Source organism: Eumetopias jubatus, unplaced genomic scaffold (genome assembly GCF_037043125.1).
Source record: "Eumetopias jubatus isolate StellerSeaLion01/CBP00866 unplaced genomic scaffold, mEumJub1_p1.0 scaffold_13, whole genome shotgun sequence".
NCBI lineage: Eukaryota > Metazoa > Chordata > Mammalia > Carnivora > Otariidae > Eumetopias > Eumetopias jubatus.
In genome coordinates this window covers 55,647,671-55,664,613 of record NW_028274819.1, presented here as the reverse complement: position 1 = coordinate 55,664,613, position 16,943 = coordinate 55,647,671, and the positions used below count along the sequence as shown (strand labels likewise).

Sequence of the window (16,943 nt, the reverse complement as noted above, 5' to 3'; positions counted from 1 at the left end):
GCCTTATTTTGATGAAAGAAATCTCAAAAGGTTACATACTATATAGTTCCATTTATATGACATTTTCAAAAAGCCAGAACTATAATGATTGAGAATAGATCAGCTGTTGCTAGGGATTAGAAGTGAGGAGAGAGTGTGACTACAGAGGGATAGTCCCAGGGGGTTTTTTGGGGTAATGGAAATGTTCTCTATCTTGGTTATGGTGGTGGTTACATGCATCTATTCATAGGTTAAAATTTATGGAAGTGTATAAACACAAAAATGTCCATTTTATTGTAAGAAAGTAAAAATTTTAAAAGCCCCAGCTGACCAAGTGGGATGATAAACAGCAGTTGTCACTCTGCCTCATTGGGACATGGCTGGGGTCTTTTCGGATTGGAACATGTACCCTGACTAAAGCCACTAGTCTACTTTAGCTAATTTTTGCCACATTGGAATGGAGACCCAGCATCGTTGGATCTTCTGATTTTTTTAAGAGAACCAGAATTCCAAACTTTTACATAAAATCTGGTATTTTAAAGCATTGTTAAATAATTTTTAAATTTTTTAAAATGCTGTGTTGACCAGTATAAGTCTGAAGAATAGACATACTAATATGTAATCATTGATACTGATAGATGTTGTAGTAGGTAATTGTAGGCAGCTTAGTGCTAAAGAGAGCCTTGAGTCATTGAGAGAAGAATGATGCATGTCCCTAGGGTTGCTCTGTTATGGATGTGAGAATCTTACAGTAAGTTTATGGTATTTGTGGATAGCATGGGCTTCTGAAAAGATGTAAAATCTTTAGGTGATAGAATGATGGTCTGGGGAAGGCACCATAAAGAAATAAGTCAATTTCCTTTATCCTGGCTAGTAAAAGAAATAGTTTACGTTGGAGAAGACTTTGGAGAAATTGGGACATTTTAAGAAAGAGGTGTTCAGTTGAAGTGATAAGTTAGTTTGTATAAATAGAAATCCTACAGGGCTCCATGAAGGGGTTGGCAGAGGAGTGAGCACAAGGATGAACCATGATTGAGGAGGAGCATGCCTGAGGTGGACAAGAATGATGATCTGGGAGATGAATATAAGAGTATATTGAGTACACTCTGTGGAAGCAGAGGGTTTAGGAGTGGCAATCCCTTGGACTTGTAGGAATTGCGGGAACAATATTCTATTTTATACCTCTAAAGCTTGACTCATGCTCTTCCCTCTGTCTGGAATGTTTTATCTCAGTCTCTCTCAGCCTTACCTGTATCATTCATATTTAAGATTCTAAATCCAGATGTTTATGTTTCACTTTTGGAAACCATCCCTGGCACTCCTTCCTCACCTCTTCCCCAAGTTCAGACCCCTATTTCTCTTACCTCCCAATATACATCCCTATCTCAGAGCTCACCATTTTATATTAAAATTATTCTTTTTAAGTTCCTCTAAGATACTATGGTCCTCTGGATCAGGTTCCATGTTTTATTCATCTCTTTGCCTCAGGCAGGTAGCACAGAGCCTGGCACTGAGCTAGTATCAATATTTGTTATTTGAGGAGAGGAGTTAGGCTAGCACATGTTTTGATTATAAGATTGGTGTGGCAGGTACCTGGACTTTCTTCTTCCTTTAAGGGCCACTGGTAGTATAGGCCTATGAGCTGTTTTGTGATTGGTTCAGATCTGCTTAGAGAAAAAGCAAAACTCAGTAGCCAGACAGCAGGTCATTGTTAAGGCCAGAGACATATGCATTTATGCTCAGTGTCTTCTTTGTTTCTAAAATATGGAGACGGGCACCTGGGTGGCTCAGTCCTTAGGCGTCTGCCTTCAGCTCGGGTCATGATCCAGGGTCCTGGGATTGAGCCCTGCATTGGGCTCCCTGCCCCACGGGAAGCCTGCTGCTCCCTCTCCCACTCCTCCTGCTTGTGTTCCCTCTCTCGCTGTCTCTCTCGCTGTCAAATAAATAAAATAAAATCTTAATAAATAAATAAATAATTAAATAAAATATAGAGACAGTATTTTGGGAAATGATGAATGGTAAAGGAATGCCTTCTGACATTTACATTGGGCAGCCAGAACTTTATGTGATGCTATTATAGTGATCACTACACAGAGTATTTATCCTACTGCATTCCTGTCATTTGTCTTTGTAGAAAATCTTTGTGAATAGATTTAAAGGACTTTATGTTACCTGTTCAAGAACAAAATTCTCATCAAGACCCAAGGGTATTTTGTTGAGTCTGTACCTTGGCAGTTTCTCTGCACAGATTATTCCATTGACCTTTCCAGAGACATCTTAAAATATCTAACTGCAACCTTTTCTCTTTGTGTTAGGCCCTTCATCATTATTTGACTCTTGGGCTGCTGGAACAATTCCTTCTGCTTTCTGTGTCATTGTAATTGAACTTTCAACACCATTATTCTTTTCTTTTGTGGTATATTCTTCAATTTCTTTTCCTAAAGTTTTGCTTTAGACTCTATTTTTTTAGGCTTTGTTCTTCCATTAGGCTTTTCAGAGGACTGGAGAGCCATTTAATAGAGAACCTGAACTCACAGGAATGAGATGATAAAAGAAACTTCAAGTGATTACTTTTCATATTAATGTTACTCCTTCTTTACCCTGCGTCATCTCCAGCATAGAACTAAGGTCTTATTTTTCTTAAATAATGAACAATAAGGATATAGAAGGTGTTGTTATTCTTTTATTCATCAGACATAATAATTAGGCATTATTAAGCATAATAGACTGTATACCAAGTGTAGACTATGCTAATTAGTCCATACAAAAATGAAAAAGACAAGTCCATGCCTTCAAGGAATTAAAAATTTAATCAGGGTAATGAATAAGCTAAAAGTTACAAATACCTCCTGTAAGCTTTTTTTTTTTAATCTTCAAATAGAACAATACACTTTCCTGACAGAGTTATACCATCACATGACCTTCTCTGTGTGAAGAACTTAGCACACCTTATGGCCTGTAGTAAAGAGTTCAATAAATGGGGGTTATATTGATGGATAGATACAGAATAAGTAGAAACATAAAGAAGGGAATGGCCATGACATCTCTACCTGGACACAAAGAAGTTTCACAGGGGCACCTAGTGGCTCAGTCGATTAAGCGTCTGCCTTCAGCTTGGGTTATGATCCCAGGGTCCTGGGGTTGAACCCCACGTCTGGCTCCCTGCTCAGCGGGGAGTCGACTTCTCCCTCTCCCTCTGCCCCTCCCCCACCATTCGTGTGTGTGTGTGTGTGTGTGTGTGTGTGTGTGTGTGTGTGTGTCTCAAATAAAAATCTTTTTAAAAAAAGTTTTCACAGAGAAAGTAATACTGGAGGAAATTGCATATACAAGGCATAAGGGAATGAAATATAAGGAACATTTAGAGAACCCTAAATAATTGGTATATCTAGGAGGGAGGGATAGAGGAGGGGAGCAAAGCGAGAGATGAGGCTTCTGCAGGAATTTGAACTTGATCCTATAAGGAATGGGGACCATTAATTTATATTAAGCAGGGAGTCTTAAAATTAGTCAATACAAAAGAAAATTTCTGATATATTACATGTATGTCTTTTTCAGGTCTCACTTGCCCTGGAGCCTCTGTCAGAAACTTATGACAGCTACAATCCTCTTCCTACTACCGATGTGAAAGAAAATGTGCTTTTATCTGAGCAGGAATTCAGAGAATATACTGAACCCAGCAGTACCCAGTTTCTGGTTCCGTCAAGGCCCCATAGGATGCCTACCACCAAAATTGATGGAAAAGAGTTAGCAGCTAACAGTAGTAGATCAGCCACTCCAAGGTAATTACCACAGTCTGTCAGCTAACTCCCACCGTATTCATAATTTCTGTTCTTTATTTGTGTTTGGATGAAAGACTGAAAGTAGTCATTCATTCAGCAAATAAATATTAAGTAACCACTGGTGTAGAGAGGGATTGCTGTCATTGCTGATTAGGATTATGTGTGGGGGAGTCATTTGGTACTGGACTGCCAAGGTACCAAGTCTGTACCAAATATTGGGCATAGAAATTAATAAGAAACAATTCGTGTCTTTGAGGATTGCTCACAATCTGGTGGGGAGGCCAATGTACAGATTAATAAGTAGAACTAAGTCATATACAGATGCCAGGATAGATACCCATGAGGGAAAAAGGGAAAAGGGAAATATTTCATGAAACAGGATGGACTAAGAGAAATAGATTTTTAATTTATTTATTTTTTTAAGATTTTATTTATTTATTTGACAGAGAGAGACACAGCAAGAGAGGGAATGCAAGCAGAGGGAGTGGGAGAGGGAGAAGCAGGCTTCCCGCTGAGCAGGGAGCCCGACGCAGGGCTTGATCCCAGGAGCCCGGGATCATGACCTGAGCCGAAGGCAGACACTTAACAACTGAGCCACCCAGGCGCCCCAGATTTTTATTTTATTTTTTTATTTTTTTAAGATTTATTTATTTGATGGAGAGAGACACAGCGAGAGAGAGAGAGAGAGAGAAAGAACACAAGCAGGGGGAAGTGGGAGAGGGAGAAGCAGGCTTCCTGTGGAGCCGGAAGCCTGGTGCGGGGCTCCATCCCAGGACCCTGGGATCATGATCTGAGCCGAAGGCATGCACTTAACAACTGAGCCACCCAGGTGCCCCCAGATTTTTATTTTAAATAATTACAAAGCATTTGCTTTGTGTCAGGCTCTGTACTGCGCTCGCTCTTTCTTTTTTCAAGATTGATTTATATGAGAGAGAGAGCACACACACTTGCATGTGCACAAGTGAGGGGAGGGGCAGAGGGAGAGAATCTTCAAGCAGACTCCCTGCTGAGCACAGAACCCAACATGGGGTTTGATCTCATGACCTGAGATCATGACTGAGCTGAAACCAAGCATCAGACATTTAACTGACTGAGCCACCCAGGTACCCCAACTGAGCTCTGTATTTCATAATCTCACTTGAGCCACAACCATACAACTGTAGGTAAAACATTATTATTTATCTCATTTGGGAGATGAAAAACAGATTTACAAAGTCTAAGCTACACTGCTATAAACTACTGATACACTTTCTGTCTCTGACAAAGTGAAATGTTACCATAGTGGGTAATATAATATTGCTAAAACTCTCCTTTATTTTATAACAGGGGAAAGGACCACTTGTACTTTGCAGAAAACTCAGATACAATAAAGGACTCTTTCTTTGGACTACAACACCATCTTAATTCAGGACAGAGTTTAGAGTCTATGACTCTGAAAGGCAAGGCCCCACAGAAGCAGATGTCCCTTCTTAACAGTTCTGAATTCCAGCCTCAAATTAGGACAGTGGCCAAGAGTCACAGTGACTCATGCATTCTTTCTTCAAACAACCCCCCTACCAAGGACCTTCTCTCAGGTATGTATGTATTTGTGAACCAAGACTAAGCTATATTTATTGGGATTGCTCTGCTTGTTAGCCAGTCTTCAAAGAGAACCAACACTTCTGTTTGAAACAAATAACCAAATAAAAGTGAGTGATCTCACTAAAGTTCAGAATTTCTCACTATCTAAAGGCAGCGCTATTAAACCAGTAAGTTACTTCTAAATAATTACTAGGTGCTTACAATTGTAGGTTTAAGGAAGGAGCCATTTAAAATGAACCTAATTATGGGGGGGAGGTGTTTATCATAGAGAAATATTATTCTTTATTTTTTCCCAAATTAAGGCAAATACAGTTTTTATCTCATCAGCAGATTTACTTGTACTACTGTGCAGAGGCTAGTACTAAATCTGCTTCACATTCTGAAAATTCTTGGCCTCAGTGGGAACATTCAGTGCACAGCAACTGCTAATCTTAAGTCTGGAAATTAAATATGACTTACAGCCAAGCAGAAATAGAAAGGAGTCAGTTTACCTGTATAAGGGCTTAAACTGAAATAAAGAAATCCAAATAGGATTATTTAGGGGTAGTATTATAAAAGCAGTCGAGATACCTTATATATAATGCTTAACCATTTATCTCTGTGACATCAGGAGCATGACAGGGATTTGTCTCCATCCTCACTAGCAAATTTCCAAAGTAGAGTATCTGCAGCATTAAGAGAAAAATCTTTAAAATAACTATATGGGTATATAATTTACGTTAGTAAGGATATTTGTTTCATGAAGAAAGACATTCCGTTCATGTTTTTTCGGCTGAAATGTCTGTGATCCCCTGTTTTTGAAAATACACTCTTATTATAATCTATTAATTTTATTTTTTTATTTTTTTAAATTTTATTCAAATTCAGTTAATTAACATATAGTGTATTATTAGTTTCAGAGATAGAGTTGAGTGATTTATCAGTTGCATACAGGATCCAGTGCTCATTACATCAAGTGCCCTTCTTAATGCCCATCACCCAATTACCCCATACCCCTGCCTACCTCCCCTCCAGCAACCCTTAGTTTCCTGTAGTTAAAAGCCTCTCATATAGTCTATTTATTTTAATATTCAGTGCAGTCCTAGGCTACATTAACAAGAACAAATTGTTCCATTATACTATACTGCCTGCACTTGTCAGCTCACACCTGAATATTTTGTGTAGGCACCAGACTTTGAGAAAGATACTTGTTCACTCATTAAGCAGTTACTTATTTAGTACCTATCAAATGTCTGGCGTTCTTCTAGGTGTCAGGGATACAGCCATTTAAATGAAAAAAAAAACCAAAAAACAAATTTCTGCATTATGGATCTTGTATTCTAGATGGGAAGACCAGATAGGATAAATAAGTAAGTATATAGTGTTAGATGGTGATAATGGCAGTGGGAAAAAAATGAAGCAGGGCACTTAAGAGGAGGGGATGTTAGTTTTACATAGGTTGGCAAAGGAAAGCCTCACTAAGAAGGTAACATGAAAGTAAAGATCTAAAGAAGATGAGTTCCTTCTAAGGAGAGTAACTAGGTTTATGAAGGGACTACCAAGAGATACTAAGCTTCACAAAAACAGCTGCCATTTATTGAGCATTCATTCTGTGCTCGCTACTATACCAAGTGCCTTATACACATTTTCTTACAAAAACCAAGTGAGGTAGGGATTGTTATCACCATTCTAAAATGAAAACACAGGCTCAGAATTAGGGAGCTCCCATCCTCTCAAAGGGAGAAGCTGCTCTTCAGCTCCAATTCATTATTGTCTTTAGACTCTAAGGTCCTCTGCTTTATCCTACTGTAAGTTCATTGTTTACCTAGGCCTGCCTTTTTTTCTTTTTTCCTTAAATCAAGACTTTGCTGGCCAACTGTTGAGGCCAAACAAAATATGACAAGTACAACCCATGGGCTGCCAATATGCAACCTCTTCCATGAGAGTTATGAGGATCAGTTGGCTTACAGATGATACAAGACAGATTATGACTCAGTCTATGTTAACAATAAGACCTGTGCAGAATGGGAAAAGACAGCTTCAAGAGGTAGTGAATTCTCTATCACTGGAAAACACGAGCTAGCTAACCATCCTGATGGGACTTTTACAGATTGTATTGCATCATCAAGTGGACAGATAAGAGCTTTTTGTTGTTGTTGTTGTTCAGATAAGAGCTTTTAAGGTCCCTTCCAACCACAAGATTCTGGAGGACTAAGATTAAGTGGTTCATTCTAGTAGGTAGGTCTAGAGCTGAGATTATGAGAGGGATCTAACAAATACATAAATATAAATATCTTCCTGGTCTTTATTGGACTGACATGACACCAGAAAAGGGGTACAGAGCTGAATTGGTCAACCAGCTAGTGTTTATGAAACACGAACTACACATCCTGCTTTTGAGAGTTGGGTTTGAAATAGATAGCAAGGAGTTGGAACAAAAACTAGAAGCTGTACATCTCCCTGTGTTTGGCAGGGGCTGTGCCCATGGCATATGGGAAATAAACAAAGGAAAGATTTGTCCTGAACTCACCTGGGTATCTTCTTTTGTGTTCAGGGAATGATTTTTTAGTTGAAGTGCCGGCAAATGCCATGACAGCTCTTAGAGTATAGGTACCAGCTTCCCCGTGAGAAGAGATCAGATGTTTTTTTGTTACCATGCCTCAGACTTTAGAAAAGCTTTTCCAAGAATGGCTTTTTCAACAACCAAACCGCTTGGAGGCCAGTGAATGGACCACCTGTGCTCAGATTTGTCCTACTTGTTTTCCTCAATGTTTATTTCCTTTTTAAAACTTGCTTTTGGAAAGTATCTTAAGTACTTATTACCATTTAAATGTAAATGACTGTTTAAGTCACTTTTGAAATATTACCATTCCCAGAGGAATTTTTATTTAACAGGGATAAAAACTTTAAGCCCAATTTAATTCAAGAAGTATCTTTTGAGTGAGTCAAAACAAAACACTGACCTATCTTTGAAGGTCAGTCATTGTTTTGAGTATTGGGGTTGCAGTGATAAATAAGATATAGTCTTTGACCTTAAGGAATTCAGTCTAGTAAAGGAAACTGACTCTAAAGCAGATACAGTACAGTTATGTCTGATATAAGCAGCAGTGGAAGAACATTTTATCAAATTCCCGGTATATACTAGGCACTGTATGAGATACTGAGGATACAAAAATCAACAAGAATCAATCCCTAGCCTCAGAGTTCATTGGGTGAGATAGACAATTATAGTACTGAGTGATAAATTCTTTGATGGAATTAAATACCCAGAGCTTTAAGAACACAAGGAAGTATTGTGTTTAAGGAATTGAAAATAGTTGGGTATGGTTAAATTATAAAGTACCAAGGATATTTATTATCTCTCCAAAAACATTTTGGGTATCAATAGAAAAACTGTTTTTCTACATGGCCCTGAAATCAAATGAAGTTTATTATCAACACAGCTCATTATTATCCACTTTATTCATAAAACATTTGAGTGTGCCCACCTCATCTGAAGAACTTTGAACTATATTGAGTAAAGCCAAGGGCCAACTAGAAACTAAAAGAAGGGTTTCTGGTCACATAGCAATCTTTAGCCAAATTTCCAATGCCAACAATACCATGTTTTCCTTTCCCTTTCTCATTGAGTAAACAAGATAGTCATTTTTTGGCTGAATCTCAAAGAGATTAAAAAGAAAAAAAAAACATATGGGCAGCTGGGTGGCTCAGTCAGTTAAGCATCTTCCTTCAGCTTGGGTTATGATCACCAGATCCTGGCTCCCTGCTCATCGGGGAGTCTGCTTCTCCCTCTCCCTCTGCTGCTTCCCCTGCTTGTGCTCTCTCTGTCAAATAAATCAAATCGTTTCAAAAAAATACAATGAATTCTGAATGAATATTGTGCAGCCATTATTTACATGAATAAAGTTAATGTATATTAAGTGAAAAACAATTTCAAAACAGTGGTGCCTGGGTGGCTCAGTTGGTTAAGCGACTGCCTTTGGCTCAGGTCATGATCCTGGAGTCCTGGGATCGAGTCCCACATCGGGCTCCCTGCTCGGCGGGGAGTCTGCTTCTCCCTCTGACCCTCTTCCCTCTCGTGCTCTCTATCTCTCATTCTTTCTCTCTCAAATAAATAAATAAAATCTTAAAAAAAGAAACAAAACAAAAAACAGTATACAAAATTTTGCAAAAGAGGAGATGTATATATAAAAAACTGTAACAGTATTCCTGGGTAGTAGCATTAATGAGTATATTAGTTTTCTGTTGCTGCATGACAAATTACCACAAATTTAATGAGTTAAAGCAATATCCATTTATTAGCTCACAGTTCTGTGGATTAGAAGTCCAACAAGGTATGGTTGGATTTTTTGCTTAAGTTATCAGATATCGGTCAAGCTAAATTCTTATCTGGAAGCTCTGGGGAAAAATGCATTTCCAAGTTCATTCTTGTTGACTGAATTCAGTTCCTTGCAGTCATAGGACTGAGGTCCCATTTCCTTGCTATCAGCTCAAGCCACTCTTAGCTTCCTGGAGGCCACCTGCATCTCTTGCCATGTGGTCCCCTCAATCTGCAAGACAGCGATGATACATTAAATCTTTCTCATGCTTCAAATCTCTAATGTCATAACCTGCAAATAGCCAGAGAAAACTCTGCTTTTAAAAAGTTTGGGCAACCAAAATGATCTCCCTATCTTAAGGTTGACTGATTTGGAACTGTAAAACTACATCTGTAAATCCCTTTAAAGCAGTACCTTTAGATGAGTGTTTGAATCAGAGAGAAGATATATGTACACTGGAGTTGGGAATCCTGGGGGGAACTGTCTTAGGAAAGTTGGTTGATAGAATGGTTGATCTTTATTTTCTTTTAGTTTAGTTGTATTTTCACCGAACATATGATTATTTCGGGTCTTTTTTTTTTTTTCACTTTGTAAGCTATATTTTGAACTCCTTGTACTAACAAATGTTAGATGTTTATGGATCTTCTTGGCTTCTTTTTTTTCTTGGCCTAATCACCATATCATCATCATCATCTCCTTCTTCTTCTTTCTTGAGAGAGAGTACATGTGTGCATATGTATGCAGGGGGCTGAGGGCTGGGGGAGCAAAGAGAGAATCCAAAGCAGTCTTCATGCCCAACACAGAGCCCAAGGTGGGGCTCCATCCCACAACCCTGAGATCATGATCTGAGCAGAAGCAAAGGGTTGGACATCCACCCAACCAACTGAGCCACCCAGGTGCCCCTATATCTTCTTTCTTGTTAGAAGCTATAAAACTCTTAAGAGAATGGACTGACACTTGGTGTCTAGTCTCAGTTACCTCCAAAGTAACTCTGGAACCTCAAGAAAAAAAATATTTCCCACAGTTCCTTGGAATAATGCTAGTGGCCCTAAGCTTTTAAAAAGATGTCTAAGAACTAAAGTGCAGTCATATATTAGTAAGGTGATTAAAATCATAGGATGTGGGGCCCCTAGCCAGTACAGTTGGTGGAGCATGAAACTCTTGATCTCAGAGTTGTGAGTTCGAGCCCCACATTGGGTGTGGAGATTACTTAAAAAACTAAAATCTTAAAAAAAACAAAATTATTGGCTGTGAAATCATTCTGGTTATACAGTGTGTATAACTTGGGCAAGTTACTTATCCTCTGTGCCTCAATTTTCTTCATCTGGAAGATGAAGGAAATGGTAGCATCCATCTCAGAGAATTGTTAGGAGATTAAAGGAGTGAATATATATAATATACATAGAGTACTGCCCAGCATGTGTTTAAGAGTTCAGTAAATTATTATTGCTGTTATTATTGTTATTTTTACTCAGGAATGGGGTAAATTTTACTTATCAGGAAGTCTGAAGACTTCATCCTGACTTTTCTATTAACCTGCTGTATGATCTTAGATAAGTCATGGAAATTTTTTGGCATTTTTCATAAAAGTATAAATTTGGAATAGATTATCACTATAGCTTCTAACGGTTTAGCTGATGTAGTTGTTAGTGTTTTTTGGATAATAGTGACATTAACTATTACAAATAATAGAATTCAGTATGGTATCTGGATACAAAAATAATTATGTAGACATTATTAACTTTAATACGTACAAAAACCCGTTGGAAGAGTCAGTGCATTCATGTAATGACTCCCATCACATAACAACTCTGGAGAGACTGACCTCCCTCCAGAATAGACTTCATTCACTGCTGTAATTACAACATTTAAAACAGTCCCATCATATGGGGCGCCTGGGTGGCTCAGTTGTTAAGCGTCTGCCTTCGGCTCAGGTCATGATCCCAGGGTCCTGGGATCGAGCCCCGCATCGAGCTCTCTGCTCCGCGGGAACCTGCTTCTCCCTCTCCCACTCTCCCTGCTTGTGTTCCCTCTCTCGCTGTCTCTCTCTGTCAAATAAATAAATAAAATCTTAAGAAAAAAAGAAAATAAAAAATAAAACAGTCCCATCATAGAAGCTCAGTAAACATTTATTATAAAGTGAGGGTCCTCAAGAAATTCTCAAGCTAGTGGGAAAAGCAGACAGGTAAGTCATTACAATATACTATGTTAAGTCCTGTCATAGAAGGAAAAGTGCTGAATATTGCAAGTATTGCTGTTGGATTTTAGATTTTCCATGTTCTGCTTTTGCCTTCTTCAGCTCTGTTAGAACAAGGCAATAAACTGCGTAATGCCATGGTGATTTCTACAATGAAATCAAGCCCAGATACTAGCATGTTGTTGGATGAAGTTCATCCTCCTATGAAGGAGGATTTTCTTAAAGCCTCAACACAGTAAGTTACAGGATAAACATGATTCCTAACAGTTCATTTCTTAATTGTTGCTAATGTATATTTTTTGTTAAGTTATAGATTTATTCAGCAAATAATCCTTAATGTGGTGGAAAGGAAGCCTAAACTGGAGTTTAGATACTCAAAATCTAGATGTACTGGAACTTGCTAAATGTGTAAATGGCTAAATTCTTTGCTCCCTGTGAACTGGCAGGCTTATGTGTATATTGGGGATATTCTCTCCTCTCTCTCTTACAGAAATGAAATTAGAGTCTAAGGTAGAAAAGGGCTTTGTAAATTGTAAAGTTTTATATATATTTAAGGTAGTTAAGTCGGAAGGATGTTAAGTGTTCCATGTTGAACCATCTCCATGTACTATCTCTTAGCTCAGTTAATTTTGATTTAGATTTTTCCTGTATGTTAGCCACTCAGAAAGTACTTTTCCACACCACAGAATCAAAGCCTTGTCTAGGAACCAGTTTAAAGACCACATAGAAGATCACCTCCTCCCTCGGACTGAGAATACATTTTGGAAACATGACACAAAAGATGATACCAGAGCTATACAGTTGCTATTGGGCAGGTAAGGACTTTTAACTATCTTTCTTCCTTTTAAATTCTTCCTTCAATTCATTGTGTATTTTTTTTAAGAATTTATTTTTTTATTTGACAGAGAGACATAGCGAGAGAGGGAACACAAGCAGGGGTAGTGGGAGAGGGAGAAGAAGGCTTCCTGCTGAGCAGGGAGCCCATGTGGGGCTCGATCCTAGGACCCTAAGCCAAAGGCAGACACTTAATGACTAAGCCACCCAGGTGCCCCTCATTGTGTATATTGTTAACAGATTTATCTTCTGAAAGCAGCACTTCCATGGGGTAGCCAAATTATTCCCTTGGTTACTCATTACATACTAAATAAAAATCGCTATTTATTACCTACGAAGTAAAAATCTAGTCTTTAGCCTTTTATTCTTAGCTTCACTTACAGAATGGTCTCCAGTTCACCTTTCCATTCTTATCTCCCAGCTTTATCCCCAACACCACTATTAGGGTATAATTTTAAAAACTCAGATTTTAGGGGCTCCTGGGTGGCTTAGTCAATTAAATGTCCAACTCTTGGTTTCGGCTCAGGTCATGATCTCAGGGTTGTGAGATCGAGCCCCCTGTTGGACTCCACCTCAGCAGGGAGTCTGCTTGAGATTCTCTCTTCCTCTGCTCCCTACCCCCCCACAAACACTCTCTCTCTCAAATAAATAAATTAATTTTTTAAAAACCTCAGATTTTAAGCAGACACATGTTAATTCAGGGTCTTATTGTGTCTCTTATGTAACCTATGTTGCCTGTGTAATTAGGAAAAAAAATAAAAGGGATCCAAATTGGAAAGGAAGAAGTACAAGTATATTCACAGATGACATGATCTGATATGTAGAAAATCGTAAAGAATCCACTGAAAAATATTAGAACTAATAAATTCTGGAAGATTGCAGGATATAAGATCAATACAGAAAAATCAGTTGTATTTCTGTATACTTGCAATGAATAATCCAAAAATGCAATTAAGAAACAATTCCATTTATAATAGCAGTAATAAGAATAAAACACTTAGGAATAAATTTAACAGAAGAAGTGCAAAACATAAACTCTGCAACTGCAAAACATTATTAAAAGAAATTTTAAAAGATGTAAATATGTAGAAAAATCCCATGTTCATGGTTCAGTGCAATCCCTATTCGTATTGCAGCTGACTTCTTTGTAGAAATTAATAAACTGATTCTAAAATTCCTGTGAAATTGCAAGGGACTCAGAATAGCCCAAACAGTCTTGAAAAAGAGAAAAGTAGGGGGATTCACATTTCCCTATTTTATTTTTAAAGATTTATTTATTTATGGGGGGGGGCAGAGGGAGAGAATGGTCTTAAGCTGACTCCACACTAAGTGAGGAGCCAGATGCAGGGCTCGATCTTACTATCCTGAGATCACAACCTGAGCCAAAACCAAGAGTTGGATGCTTAGCTGACTATACCACCCAAGTGCCCCTCACACTTCCTTATTTTAAAACTTAGTACAAAGAAACAATAATCAAGTCCATTTGGTACTGACATAAGGACAGACATAGAAATCAATGGAATAGAAATGAGTTTAGAAATAAACCTATGTCAGACAAACCATGAGACTCTGGACTCCGGGAAACAAACTGAGGGTTATAGAAGAGAGGGAGGATGGAGGGATGGGGTAGCTGGGTGATGGGTATTAAGAAGGGCATGTGTTGTGATGAGCACTGGATGTTTTACACAACTAATGAATGAATCGTTGAACACTACATCAAAAACTAATGATATGGTATGTTGGCTAACTAAACATATAGAAGGAAGGAAGGGGAAGGAAGAGAAGGAACACAGAATGGGAGAAAATATTTACCAATCTGATAAAGGATTTATATCCAGAGTATATAAAGAACTCATACAACTTACTAATTAAGCGACAAATCATTCAATTAAAAATATGGGCAAAGGATCTAAATAGAGATTTCTCCCAAGAAGATAGTGAAATGGCTAATGTACGCATGAAAAGATGTCAGCACTATTAGTTCTCAGGGAAATGCATATCAAAACCACAGTGAGATACCACGTCATAAGCACTGGGATGGCTTGAATCAAAAAATCAGTAAAATTGGTGAGGATGTGGAGAATTTGGAACCCTCATACACTGCTCAGAGCAGTGTAAAATGGTGCAGCTACTTTGGAAAATAGTTCATCACTTCCTCAAACTGTTATATGTATACTAGCAATTCAGATCCTAGGTATACACCAAAGGGAAATGAAAACTAAGTCCATGCAAAAATGTGTACATGAATTTCCATAGCAGCATTATTCATTATAGTTAAAAATGTTCATGAGACAATGAATGGAAAAGAAAAAAAGTGATATATCCATAAAATGTGATATTACTTGTCCAGAAAATGGAGTAAAGTACTGATAACATGCTGTAGCATAGGTGAACATTGAAAACATGCTGAATGAAAGAAGCTAGTCACAAAAGAGAACATATTTTATGAGTCCATGTATATGAAACATACAAAATAGACAAATCTGTAGAAAAGAAAGCAGATTAGTGGGTTTTTCAGGGCTGGGTATGATCGGAGGGTAAATGGTAATAGCTAATGGGTAGAGTTTCTTTTTGAGGTGATGAATATGTTTTTAAAGTGACTCTGGTGATGGTTGTTCATATCTGTAAATATACAAAAAAACTACTGAATTACTTTAAATGAGTGAATTGTATCTTATGTGAATTATGTCCAAATGAAACTGTTTTTTAAAACTCCCAACACAGTACTATATAGTCAGGAGGGAACCCCCAAGTCCTGACTTCTTGAAGAGTGAAGGACTTGGACCCCATATTTAGTGCCTCAACTTTTAAGCCTCCCTCTAGAGTTATGGGCTCCAAATCCACTTAGTTCTGAAAGCCAGTGGGGCTTGCATTCATGAGACTCATAATAATACATACTTTCCCAGCTACTATTTGAGGGTTCAGCTTCCAGTCAGCCTGCATCTAGGCACTGACTTTGATCCTCCTGTTTGGGACATTGGTGGGTCTTTGCACACTCTCAACCATTGGGAGCTACTAAGAACAAAGGAGGAGGCTTGGACAATCAGAAAAGTTTATGAGGCAAGTAGGGGCTTGGGAGCCAGACTAATTGATGAGGTTAATCTCCTACTGTCAAGAATAGAAGCAGGTCAGGACTGTCTGTCAGGACATTATGACAGGACTGAGACAGGTGACTGTTTTGTCTAATATGCAGAATTCAACAGAGAAAGTCAAGGAAAATGAAGAAACAAAAGAATATGTTCCAAACAAAAGGACAGAATAAATATCCAGAAACAGATCTCAATGAAGCAGAGATAAGTGGGTTACCTAACAGAGAATTAAAAATAACAGTCATAAAGATGTTCAGTGAGGTTAGGAGAACAGTTACATGAACCAAGTGAGAATTTCAACAAAGAAACAGAAAATTTTTTAAAGTACCAAACTAATCATAGAACTGAAGAACATAATAACTGACTGAAAAATTCAAGAGGGGTTCAACAGCAGACTAGATCAATGGGAAGAAGGAATCAGCAAACTCAAAGACAAGGCAGTGGAATTCAGTCAGAGATACAAAAAGGAAAAAGAATGAAAAGGAGTTTAGATAACATAAGGGACTTAGAAACCAAGAGACCAATATATACATTATAGGGGTCCCAGAAGAAGAAGGAGAGAGAGAGAAAGGGGCAAAAATATTCAAAGAAATAATGGCTGAAAATTTCCCTAACCTGGGGAAAGAAACAGACATCCAGATCCAGGAATCCCAGAGAGTTTTAAGTTAGATGAATCAAAGGAGAACCATACTGAGACACAATATGATTAAGTTGTCAAAAGTTACAAGGAGAGAATCTTAAAAGTAAGGAGAGAAAAGCAGCTTGTTACTGACAGGGCACACTCCATAAGACTTTTAGATTTTTCAGCAAAAATCCTACAAACTAGGGGAAGTTGGGTGGCTCAGTAGGTTAATCCAACTCATGATTTCAACTTGGGTCATGATCTCGGAGTCATGAGATAGAGCCCAATGTCAGGCTCCATGCTCAGTGGGGAATCTGCTTGAGCTTCTCTCTCTCTCTCCCTCTGCCCCTTCCCTGCCTCTCTCAAATGAATAGGTAAATCTCTAAAAGCAGTGGGATTATATATTCAAAAGTGCTGAAAGAAAAAAAAAACTGCCAACCAAGAATACTGTGACTGGCAAAGTTGTCCTTCAGAATTGAAGGGAAGATAAAGAATTTTCCAGACACACAGAAGCTGAAGGACTTAATGACCATTAGACTAACCTTACAAAAAACATTAAAGGAA

At 38.2% G+C, this 16,943-nt stretch overlaps 1 protein-coding gene across 3 annotated transcripts in view; it reads left to right on the top strand.

Annotated features, from left to right (window-relative positions):
• The window catches only part of C2CD3 (C2 domain containing 3 centriole elongation regulator), a 139,446-nt gene that overhangs the window by 17,758 nt on the left and 104,745 nt on the right, over window positions 1-16,943 (top strand). For all 3 annotated transcript variants that reach the window (XM_028115976.2, XM_028115975.2, XM_028115978.2), the window contains exons 4-7: window positions 3,535-3,758; window positions 5,085-5,332; window positions 11,937-12,069; window positions 12,521-12,649. In XM_028115976.2, the coding sequence (XP_027971777.2) occupies window positions 3,535-3,758; window positions 5,085-5,332; window positions 11,937-12,069; window positions 12,521-12,649 (734 nt within the window). The remainder of the gene's footprint in view (window positions 1-3,534; window positions 3,759-5,084; window positions 5,333-11,936; window positions 12,070-12,520; window positions 12,650-16,943) is intronic.